At 49.0% G+C, this 12,717-nt stretch overlaps 1 protein-coding gene across 1 annotated transcript in view; it reads left to right on the top strand.

The window, feature by feature from the left end:
• Positions 1 to 12,717, top strand: part of MTMR12 (myotubularin related protein 12) — a 75,016-nt gene that overhangs the window by 32,470 nt on the left and 29,829 nt on the right. The window contains exons 5-6 of the mRNA XM_032771264.2: positions 3,371 to 3,501; positions 4,977 to 5,070. Of these exons, the coding sequence (XP_032627155.1) occupies positions 3,371 to 3,501; positions 4,977 to 5,070 (225 nt within the window). The remainder of the gene's footprint in view (positions 1 to 3,370; positions 3,502 to 4,976; positions 5,071 to 12,717) is intronic.

Here is a 12,717-nt window from a genome sequence, read left to right as displayed (position 1 = left end):
GGTTAGCTTGCCCATCTGCCTCCTTCCACCTTCCCCCTTCTGCCTTACATTCCATGTAACTTTAAAGACATGGGCCCAGATTTTTCAAAGTATTTAGCTATTGACAGTCAATGGGACTGAAAATGAGATTTAGGCTCCTAAATTAGTTAGATGTTGTAGCAATGCCTTAATACCTTTTAAAAACCTGAACTCTACTTTTTAAACTGGTGCTCTTGGTTTACAAATTTATCTATTTAGGATAACTAGCATTGCAATGTAACTCTTTCATCATTTAACTTGGAATAAATAATGACATGAAACATGGATGGATTTATTTATTTTACGTTCATGTGTCCTGTCTTTTCAAGTAAAGGTTGGATTGAACAGATTGAGCCCAAAATGCCACGTAAGTCAAGGTGTGATACTGATCTTGCATAGCTTTAAAAATTCCTTGATTCAGGCTAATCCTTATAGTTTACCCACTTCTTTAACCTGGTAGATGAAATTGGAAATAATCTACATTTTGTCTACATATCTGTTTAGGCCCGTTTGAAAGTTAAATTTAGTGGGAGATATCATGATTCTTCGCAATGTGCTCCCAGTAACATACACACCGGGCTCCATGGCCAGCACAGTGGTCCCAGTGCGCACCGTGGCCCCCAACAGCCGCAGAGGCAGTCTCGGTCTGCCCCCTATCCTGGGTCTTCCAAGGGCAAACAGGCAGGGAAAGGGCAGTTTTGACAGTATGCCGGGGGCAACCTACCAGTTCACATCAGGGATCCACCCACAATAAAGCTTCCCTTCTCCAACTGGTTGTATGCTTTTCTCCAGGAGTTGTTGTGGCTGAATCTCAGACTGATGGGTCCTTAGCACCATCTCCCAGGGCTACACTCTCCAGTTTACCTCTACCCTGCCCAACTATGCTCCGCCCCCTCCCTCCTGGAGGGACCCTTCTCATGAGGCCCTGCTTGAGCAGGTGGTGGAGTGGCTCCTTGGCCCAGGAGCAGTGGAAGTGGTGCTAGTGGAGTTCTAATGCAAGGGGTACTACTCCTGCTATTTTCTTATTCCAAAGGCCAAAGAGGAGCTTAGGTGTATGCTGGACTTGAGCTTTACCTTGTACTGGTTCAGGCCTCTCAAGTTTGCATGGTCTCCCTGACCCTCCTCCATTCCCTTTCTGGATCCCGGGGACTGGTGCGCCACCCTTGATCTTCCACATCCGTATATTTGATGAGCATAGGTGCTTCCTCCATTTCACGATTGGATAGCAACACTACCAATTTATGGTCCTCCCGTTTGTCCTGTTCACTGCTCCCAGGGTATTCACAAAGCATATGTTTGTGGTGGCAGCCTTCCTCAGGTGCTGGGGGGTCCAGATCTTCCCCTATGTGGACTACGGACTGGTCAAGGGCAGCTCCCGGTCACAGGTGCAGGATCACCTGGTGCTCCTTCTGTCCACATGCGCTACTCTGGGCCTGTTGGTAAATGACACCAAGTCCACATTAGTCCCGGTACAATGCATAGAGTTTATTGGGGCAATCCTGGATGCCACGTTGGCAAAGGCCTTCCTCCCACAAGACAGGTTTGAGACCCTGAAAGGGCTCATCGACACAGGCACAAGGTTTCCAATGACAACAGGCAGAGCATGTCTCCAGCTCTTGGGTCACATGTCAGCATGCACATATGTGGTTCACATGCCAGACTCAGGATGAGACTCCTCCAGCTCTGGTTGACCTCGGTATTCTCCCAGGCCAGAGACAGGATGGACAGGGTCTTCACTGTGCCCAAACCAGTGATAGTCTCCTTTTGATAGTGGTCCTCCCTGGGGAACATACTCCGTGGAGTCCCGTTCAGAAGCAGGCCCCCATCGATGGAACTGATGTCCGACGCATCGGACCTGGGGTGGGGAGCCCGTGTGGGAGACGTTCAGACCCAAGGTCTGTGGTATGCACAGGACCCCTGGCCCTCCCCATAAACATCGAGGAGCTCTGGGTGGTCCGGCTGGCATGGGTGGCCTTCTGCTTGTACCTGGAAGGCAGGGTGGTCACGGTTCTCATGGACAACATGGCCTCCATGTTTTACATCAACAGGCAAGGCAGGGCCTGATCTTCTGCCATCTGTCTGGAAGCCCTCAAGCTGTGGGACTTCTGTAAAGCCCACGACATTTGCCTACAGGCCTACCACCTACTGAGTGGATTGATCATGTCGGCTAGGCGGGTCTCAGAACTCCAGGCCCTGACCTCCGAGCCCCCATACGTGGTGTTCCATAAGGATAAGGTCCAGCTCCACCCACATCCTTCGTTCCTCCCGAAGGTGGTCTTCACCTACCACATGGGTCAGGATATTTTCCTGCCAGTCCTCTGCCCCAAGTGTCCAGTGAGGAGTGCCACCTCCACACGCTGGGTATGCGACGGGCTTTGCTTTTTACCTGGAGCAGACTAAGCCATTCAGGAAGTCTTCGCAGCTGTTCATCGCCACAGCGGAACACGAGAGATCAGCCGATCTCTACTCAGCAGCTCTCTAACTGGATCACCTCATGAATCTGTACCTGTTATGACCTGCTGGGAATCCTTCCACTGTCAATTCTGAGGGCGCACTCGACTAGGGTGCAAGCCTCATCGGCTGCCTTTTTAGCCCATGTCCCTGTTCAGGATATTTGCAGGGCTGCCACATGGTCTTCATTTCACACATTCACCTCGCGTTATGCAGTAGTCTCCCAGACCAGGGAAGACACTGGGTTCGGCAGGGCTGTGCTCCGTCCCGAGAGTGTGCGAACTCCTACCCACCTCCAACAGGTATAGCTTGGAATCACCTATTGTGGAATACACATGAGGAATTCTTCAAAGAAGAAAAGACAGTTACCTTTTCTGTAACTGGTGTTGTTCAAGATGTGTTGCTAATGTCTATTCCACATCCGACAGAGGGGAACGAATGCGGGAGTTGTCTGGCAAGAAGGAACTGAGGGTGGAGGGGACACATAGTGCCCCTTGTAGCACATCATGGAGGTGCCACTCCAGAAGTTGTTAGGGGCACTTCCCTACAGGTACTGCTAGGGGAAAAAACTTCCAACACCAGTGCACGTGGTGAGTGCACATACCTATTGTGGAAAAGACATGAGCAACACATCTCAAACACCAGTTATGAAAAAGGTAACTGTCTTTTCTCTCTGAGTGAAAAAGAGGAGACCTAGGACAGAGCGCAAAATCTTGAGACTGTATCACTTGTAAAGATACTGTTGACAAGTATGTGAGTACAGATGTTTGTCTGCACTGCAAGTCAGTGTTCTAGAGTACTTAGTAAAACTCTGTGTTGACTCAGTTTAGTTGGGACCCCAACAAGAGATGCCAAAATTTTTAATGTTGATATGTTCTTCCTTGGGTTTTTACTTCTGTAGTTTACGATGAGAAAAAGAAATCTCTATCTGGACAACTGAAAAAATACCCAGAAAAATTAATCATCTACTGTAAAGATCTTAGAGTATTTCACTTCTGTCTGAGGTACACAAAGGAAGAGGAGGTAAAAAGGGTAAGTATAGCAAAGTTGCATATTTGATTAACTCCCCCGCTCCCCATTAAAAATCTGGGGTGGGATGTTAACAGGATATTTTAATTACAGGGAAACGATGTAGAATTTCTTGAATAGAGAGACTGATTTGAGAACAGTTCACCGAAATGCTTACAACAAAGCTTGTTTTTGAGTCATTCGCTATTGGGGTGAACAATCATGGGAAATTCACTCTTTGATTTGATTAAACTTGTTTCTTTAACCATCTTTCTTTGTGTGCATCTAATAACTTAAAATTTCGGGTGCACTGGCTTTTACTTTGGAAATGTTCTAGTAGTTTGGAAGTACTGCATAAATTGCTCTAGAGCTTGTCTAGCTAAAGAATATAGTGTAAGCTGGCTTTGTATTTACTTGTGGTACTGCCTTGCTAACCTTATGCCGTGTCAGCAGCCATCATAAACAATTCTCTGATAACTTGGCATGCAAATTATTTCTTCTGACACTGAAGGATTTATTTGGCTTTCTTTGAATTATGAAAGTAGGAGAAGTAAGAATTAGAACATTAAATTTTAAGACCCTGATTAATAATTGGCTTTTGAGTTGTTTTACAGTTTGATGTACCTAGTTTGCTTCCAGACCTAACTGTGCTTTTAAAAGCTTTAGCGTGTTTGGTATACATACCTTTTTATATTGATCTAGGGAGATGCAGTATGTTCAAAGGTAGGTAATTTTCCTGAGTGTCACAGAGAGACTGTAGCTTCTGGGAACAGAACTCCAATTTTCTTGGTTCAGAGAGACAGGCTGATTGCCAGCACTACATCTGCTTTATATACATCAAAGTATATTCTCTTCGTAAAAATTTCAGTTCTGACCTTTAGCATGGAAAGATAACCAAAACCTTCAACTGAGAAGGCTCTCACCAAAAAGTGTATGTGAAGAATGTCCAAGGGTGACATTACACAAACAAGGGAAGTAATTAGACAGCATAGTTATCTTAATGCACACATGCAACTCCTGCTGGTATTAAAGGAGTTTCACACAAACATCATAGAAGTGTGCTCAGGTGAAATGATATCAGATACCTTGGTGTCAAAGGGTCCCCTAAAACTAAGATTGAGTCCTAGTCTAGGGTGAAGTTCACCTATTGATCTTTCTAAACTCTTAAGACATTCCTTCAAAAAAAAGTATAAATCTTGACCAAAGGGCTCCAGAAAAATTGAAGTGGAGTAATGTTGTTATGATTTCAGGATTGCCCTTTAAATATAGTGCTAGACATAGTAGCCGCACGGATGCTTAGGCAAAGCCATCTTTTTTAATTTTAAATCAGGTCTTTAATATCTTGCTACATTTGAATCTTATTGACAATGTCCATTTAACATGTGTAATCTCTTCCTCGCCTTGGCTTTGCCTTTGAGGTTCAGCTGCTCTTTGCATCAGCTGGCTTTTTATCACAGTTTGATATATACATATATTAATTTGTTGTTCCTTTTTTTTAGATCGTCAGTGGCATAGTTCATCATAGCCAGACTCCTAAACTACTTAAACGCTTATTTCTGTTCTCTTATGCAGCAGCTGCGCCAGCCAATACAGGTAAACTTCGCTCTTTATTTTTTTTTTAGTTTGTTGTAACTTGCTATCATTCCTACTTCCTAAGCTATATTTGCGTGTAATTTTTAGTACCCAGAAGTTTGCTAGACCCATGATGATATCCCCAAAATCTGGCAGAGTTATAAGCCTCTGAACATTTTCATTTGTACATGCTAAGTAGAATTTGTTAGAGATTGCTGCTAAAATCTCCAAACCTGCCAGATGCATGCTCCTAGCTCCCAATGGGCTTTTGGTGTCGGTTTTTTTTGTATCTAATATGAAACTTAAATACAATTTTTAGCCCAGAGAAGGTGGTCTTCATAGGCTTATTAAGTGAGCATATGAGGGGAATTTTAATTCATAGTGTTAAGCTAATACTAGAGGTTGCACAAAGCCTGCAACTTGCACGTCAAGAACTGGTGTTTTAAAATTCATGGTCCATGACCTGTCTATGACTTTTACTAAAAATACCCATGACTAAATTGTAGCCTTATTCATGATCAATTTGTGCAGATGTTTTGCATATACAGTTTTTTTTTTTCCCCAATACCAACAAAATACTGCTATTTAGTTTTCCCTTTTGTACTTCTGTTTTCTATTTTGGCTAAAATACTCTCAGAAGGGTGAGCATAACTTCCTGCTCTTACTTTTTCGACTGAGTGAAATTGTTCTTGCATCTTGCAAAAGAAATTTTGCATATAAACATACCCACTCTTACTCCAGGATAGGGTTCCCCCCCTCAATCATAAAGGAAAGATGCAGTGATCAGCTTAACATGGATGGTAACGTAAACCTGCTGGATTACTATAATTTATCAGTGAAACACATCCTGGAAAATAATTTGAAAGTTCATGTTTAGCCATATCTGGTTAAGTCACACAGAGTGGCTTGTTCTTCGTCGAGTGCTTGCTCATATAGATTCCAATTAGGTGTGCGCGCGCCACATGCACGTTCGTCAGAAGATTTTTATCCTAGCAACACTCGGTGGGTCGGCTGGGTTGCCACCTAGAGTGGCGCCGCCATGGCACAGAATATATACCCCTGCCAACCCAACGGCCCTTCAGTTCCTTCTTACCACCTGTGTCGGTTGTTGGAACAGTGGAGCGTGGCTTGGCTGATCTCCACCTCCGTAGCTACTCGTAGTTCTTTTATTCATTCTTGTGTATATAGTTATAAATTCTATAGTTTTAGTTAGTTAGTTTTATTTATTCTTTGTTATAGTTAGTGTATGTAGTTGAGAGGGGTTCGGGGATTAGGCCCTTCCCCGCACCTGGTACCGGGGCCCATGTCCGGTTCACCAGGCTTCAAACCGTGCTCGACCAGCCACAGGCCGATACCAACGGGAGATCCCCACAACTCTTGCCTTAAGTGCCTTGAGGAATCCCACCTCTTGGATAAGTGCCAGATCTGTAAGACCTTTAAGCCCAGGACGAAGAAGGGGCGGGACTTTCATCTGAAACAGCTCCTGATGGAGGCAGCTCTTACTTCTCCGCCCGCGGCACTGAGCGCTGGATAGTCCGCATCAGGCAGACGCGTCTCTTCAACACCAGATCGAGCTGGTACCATTAAGGCCCCTCGGCACCGACCGTCACTGGCACCGTCGTCTGCTTGGCACCGTTCCCTCTCTCCACAGGTTAAGAAGCGTAAGACTCCTGCGGCTTCCGTGCCACCGGCACCGCAGTTGGAGCACCCGCCTAAACCGGACCGCCAGCACCGACACCTGCCGCGGCACCGACAGCTTTGGCACCATCAATTCCGGTCCCACAAGGGCCGTCGAGTCCGGTGCCTGAAAGCTCCCCAGCGCACGCCGTGGTTGAGCTCACAATTCCCTCCACGCTGGAGACCTTTTTTAAGGCGAGGGACCTGATCGCGCTGACGGAGTCCACGCTGCCTCAACCCCCCCGGCACCGCCGGTGAGAGTCATTCAATCAATAGGCAAACCTGTCCTGCTGAGGCCACCCTCTGTTGGCACCGTCAAGAGGCACCGATCACGATCATGGTCCCACCAACACTCTCGGTCCCATCGCCGATCCCGGTCCCGACACTGCTCACCGTCCCGGCACCGCTCTCCATCTCAGTACCGGTCGCACTCTCCGCACCACTCAGCGTCCCGTTCACCGGCCCGCTACTCTCAGCACCGATCCAGCTCCCGGTACCGTTCCCGGCACCGCACCTCTCGCAGCCGCTCCACACGTCGAGCCTCCAGATCCTGGTTGACCTCCCAGCACCGCTCCTGTCTCAGGTCTCGGTCTGTTTCCCGGTACTGGTATGGCAACTGGTACTGCTTTCTGGTGCCACACAGGGAGAGGTCATTTAGAGATGGAGACTCTTCTCAGGGTTTTTCAGCTCCTCTTTGGCCATCTCGTCACACGTCTGCGTCAGCTCATCCGGACAGTGCTTCCTATGCACAGGACCGTGACTCAGATGTGCCCGGCCGTGTCTTCCAGGAGACCCAGGCCCAGGAACAGGGACCTTATCAGTGGTCATTCTGGAGACCCTGGGTATACCATCAAGCTCAAGATGCTCCGCACCATCGGAACACCGGGTGCCAGAGGCAGTTGTCAGACGCCCCCCTCTCGCGGGTACAGAGGAGGCTCTCACTCACCGGCAGTCTCTCAAGTTCCTCCTGAGCCTGATGTTACTCAAGAACAGGAGCCCACGCAGGACCCTCTTGTCCCTGGCCTTTCCTCTTCCTCTTCTCCAGATGAAGCGGTGGCAGGGACATCCTCCTCGGGCCCTCCTCCAATTGACCTGCGGGCACATGAAGATCTCCTGAGGCGGGTGGCCGTGAATGTGAATCTTCAGGTGGAGGAGGTCCCGGAGATAGAGGACCCGGTGGTGGATATCCTGTCAGCTGACACCCCCACAAGAGTGGCCTTGCCGTTTATCCATACGATACAAGCAAATGCCGATACCATCTGGCAGTCTCCAGCATCTATTATGCCCACAGCCAGGGGAGTTGAGTGGAAGTACATGGTACCCTCTAAGGGGTATGAGTACCTGCATGCGCACCCTCCTCCCTGCTCCCTTGTCTTGCAATCAGTCAATGAAAGGGAACGCCATGGCCAGTAAGCTCCTGCTCCAAAATCAAAGGAGGCTAGGCTTATGGACTTATTGGGCTGCAAAGTATGCTCTACTGGGGGCCTCCAACTGAGGGTGGCAAACCAGCAGGCCCTGCTTAGCCAGTACAATTATAACACCTGTACTGCGGTTGAGAAATTCAAGGAGTTGATTCCCCACGACTCCTGCCCAGAGTTTGCTGCCCTTTTGGAGGAAGGAAAGAAGGTGGCGAACTTCTCTCCAGGCCTCCCTGGACGCAGCTGACTCCGCAGCCAGGACCCTGGCTTCAGGTGTTGCCATGAGGCGAATATCATGGCTTCAGGTGTCAGGCCTTCCTCCTGAGTACAAACCACCATACAGGACCTGCCCTTTGATGGTCAAGGCCTGTTCTCTGGAAAGACTGACCCCAGGCTGCAGAGCCTTAAGGACAACAGGGTCATCATGAAACCTCGGTGACTCAGCGCAGGTCTTTGCACCCCCAGCCTCACTGCCCTTATCCCCCACCTAGACCAAGATAGGACTTCGGTAGAAGGTGCAGCCGAGGCAATCGTAGACAGCAGTCTGGACCCCAAGGGGGCCAAAATCAGGGTCCCTTCAAACCACCTACGGGGCCAAAGCCAAACTTTTTAAGGTGCACCCGAGGACGGCGTACCAGTTACTTTCCAGGATCCTTTCCCTACTTATTCCAACCACCTCTCCTTTTTCCTCCCTGCGTGGTCCCAGCTAACTTCAGATCTTGGGTACTACCTCCAGTTTATTTTGCCCACCCCTCACCCTCGTCCCTCTTCAGGGACTTCTCTCACTAGCAATTCCTCTTACAAGAGGTGCGGATACTCCTTGCCATGGGAGCCATAGAGGAAATACCAGAAGACGAAAGGGGGAAGGGGTTCTACTCCTGCTATTTCCTAATCCCCAAGGCGAAGGAAGGTCTCAGGTCTAGAACAGGTCTGTGAGAACTCAACAAATTCATGATAAAGTTGAAGTTCCACATGGTATCCCTGGGGACCATCATCCCATCCTTGTATCCTGGAGACTGGTATGATGCCCTCGACATGAAGGACACATATTTTCACATCTCCATTTATTCCCCACACAGGCGGTACCTCCGGTTTGTAGCCAATCGTCAGTATTTCCAGTTTACGGTCCTACCATTCGGCCTTTCTGCAACACCAAGAATATTCACAAAGTGCATGGCTGTCATCTCTGCCTCCCTCCGCCACCGCCGGATACATGTCTTTCCGTATCTGGACGATTGGCTCATCCGAGGAACCTCCGAGACACAAGTCACCCATCATGTGGGCATCGTCAAGGACCTATTCGTACGTCTAGGCCTGATGATCAATACAGAGAAATCCACTCTGGTTCCCACACAGAGGATAGATTCATTGGGGCCATCCTGGACTCCAGTCTCGCCAGAGCCTGCTTACCACTGACTCAGTTTCAGGCTATGATAACAATTATCCAAAGCCTACAGAACTTCCCAATGACTTCGGCTTGCATTTGTCTCGGTCTCATGGGTCACTTGGCTGCCTGCGCGTTCGTGACCAAACACGCCAGGCTACGCCTCCGTCCCCTCCAATCTTGGCTCAACTTGGTATACCACCCGGGCAGAGACGCCATAGACATGATAGTCACCATTCCCCCGAGCATCCTAGGCTCTGTCGACTGGTGGCTGATGCCTTCCCTGGTGTGTACAGGTATGCTGTTCCATCCGCCCCAGCCTTCTATGGCCCTGACGACGGACGCGTCATCTCTCAGCTGGGGTGCTCACCTCGGACTTCTTTGCACTCAGGGCCTTTGGTCATCTCAGGAGCTGGCCTTGCACATCAATGTCCGAGAGCTGAGAGCAGTCCGCCTGGCGTGCCAGGCGTTTCAACAGCACTTGCAAGGCCGTTGTGTCTCAGTGTTCACAGACAACACAGGGGCCATGTATTACATAAACAAGCAGGGAGGGGCACAGTCCCCCCTCCCCCCTTTGTCAGGAGGCCATCCAACTCTGGGACTTTTGTATAGCCCACTCGATAGACCTGGTAGCGTTCTTTCTCCCAGACGTTCGGAACACTCTGCCGGATCGACTCAGCAGATCCTTCCGTTCTCACGAGTGGTCAATCTGTCCACACATTATTCATTCTGTTTTCCAGAAGTGGGGATTTCCCCGCATAGACCTCTTCGCTTCCCGCGAGAACAGGAAATGCCAGATGTTCTGCTTCTTCCAAGGCCTCTCACCAGGCTCGATCTTGGACGCTTTCCTGATACCATCAACGAGCCAACTGCTTTACACCTTTCCACTGTTCCCACTGGTTCACAGGGTCCTGCTAAAGCTCCGCAGGGACAGAGCTCACTTGATCATGATCACTCCAGCGTGGCCCAGGCAGCACTGGTACACCATGTTGCTTGACCTGTCAATAGACAACCCAATTACCCTGTCTCTTCACCCAGACCTCATAACTCAGGACCACGGCAGACTTCACCACCCAGACCTGCAGTCCCTTCACCTCACGGCATGGCTGCTGTGTGGTTAAGCCAGTCAGAGTTACGTTGCTCTGCCTCAGTACAACAAGTACTCCTGGGTAGCAAGAAACCTTCCACTTGGTCAACGTATCTGGCCAGGTAGAAGCGTTTCTCCTGCTGGTGCGAAACGCAGAATGTTACTCCCACCGAGGTCTCGATCCCCACTATCTTGGACTACCTCTGGGGTCTCAAACCTCAGGGCCTAGTGGTATCATCATTGAGGGTACACTTGGCAGCCATCTCTACCTTCCACCTAGGGGAGTGTGGCCGCTCCGTGTTCTCGCACCCTATGGTGTCTAGGTTCCTCAAGGGCTTGGAGCGCCTATACCCCCAAGTACAAGCTTCGCCCCAACCTGGGACCTCAACTGGTCTAACCAGACTCATATCTGCCCCATTTGAACCGTTGCAACCTGCTGCTACTATACCTGTCCTGGTAAGACAAGAAAACTTTTCCTCGTAGCCATTACATCGGCAGACAAGTCTCATGAGCTTCTGGCTCTTACGGTGGCCACCATATACTGTGTTTCACAAGGACAAGTGCAGTTTTGTGACCACATTCTGCGCGTTCTTCCTAAAGTGGTTTCGGCCTTTCATGTCAACGAGAGATATCTTCCTCCGGTCTCTTCCCGAAGCCACACTCATCATGACAGGAGCAAACAGTTGCACTCCCTAGACGTCCGTAAGATTGCTTGCATTTATATCATGCGGACAAAACCCTTTCGTAACGCCCCAACTCTTCGTCGCAATGGCAGACCGACATGAAAGGCCTACCTGTCTCCCTCCCAGAGGATCTTTCTCTTGGGTGACGGCGTGCATCCGTACTTGTATGACTTGGCTCGCTTCCCTTGAGCCACTCACTGCACATTCTAACCAGGGCTCAGGCTTCATTCTGCCTTCCTGTCATCACCATCCAGGAGTATGTCCGCAGCTACCTGGTTCGCTCGGTCCACACTTTTGCCTCTCGTTACGCTCTGGTTCAACAGTCCAGAGAAATGAACGCACTTTGCTTAGCAGTATTGCATTCTGCAACATCTCACTCTGACCCCACCGCGTAGAGGTAAGGTTGGGATCACCTTAACTGGAACGATATGAGCAACACTCGAAGAAGAAAAGACGGTTACTCACCTTTGTAACTGTGTTCTTCGAGATGTGTTGCTCATATCCATTCCAACGCCGCCGCCCCCCCCCCCTTCCCCTCTGTCGGAGAAGCCGGCAAGAAGGAACTGAAGGGCCATTGGGTCGGCAGGGGTATATATCTGGCACCATGGCAGCGCCACTCCAGGGGGCGACCCAGCTGACCCACCGAGTGTTGCTAGGGTAAAAATCTTCCGACAAACGTGCACGCGGCGCGCACACTCCTAATTGGAATGGATATGAGCAACACATCTCTAAGAACAACAGTTACAAAGGTGAGTAACCGTCTTTTATATTTTGAACAAGGAAAACCGTTGTGTAGATAACTTTTAATTTCTTAAATTGCCAGTTTTAATAGAAACCTAGCTGATGTGATAGTGCTATTCTAATGATGTTCTTGCTGATTCTTCATTCCTGGTGCACCCAAAACATCTGTTTGTTTTTATCAAGAAGGGTTTTGATGCACCATGATGTTGCCTCAAGTATTTAGCTTGAAATTTAATTTTTTTAAATATTCCAGTAGGGTCTAAAGGTCCCAGCTAGCACTGAGGTCACAGTGTTCTTGGCACTGAACACTGTAGTTACAGGCCCTGCCCTTAAGAGTTTATGATCCAAATAGACTAGACAAAGTGGGAGAAGGGGATGCAACATATAAGCAGAGTAAACAGTAATGGTTGCAAGTGCTGCAGAGTACACGGTAAGTCTTGGTTGTAGACTGCTAACTAGCCTTTAAGCATATGGAAGCACTATTTAAAAAAAAAAAAAAAAATCTTACTGTGCATCCAGGGCCGGATTAACGTAGGGGCTGCAGCCTGGGGCCTCAGGCTAAGGGGGGCGCTGAGGCATTAGGGCTCAAGCAGGCTGCCTGCATGCCGTGCCCCATACTGCTCCTGGAAGCAGCCAGCTGATGGCGTGTCTCTGCGGCCCTAGCAAGGGGAGGCGGCT

Source organism: Chelonoidis abingdonii, chromosome 6 (assembly GCF_003597395.2).
Source record: "Chelonoidis abingdonii isolate Lonesome George chromosome 6, CheloAbing_2.0, whole genome shotgun sequence".
Lineage (NCBI taxonomy): Eukaryota > Metazoa > Chordata > Testudines > Testudinidae > Chelonoidis > Chelonoidis abingdonii.
Note: the sequence above shows the minus strand (reverse complement) of the source record. Positions and strands in the feature narration are given on the sequence as shown.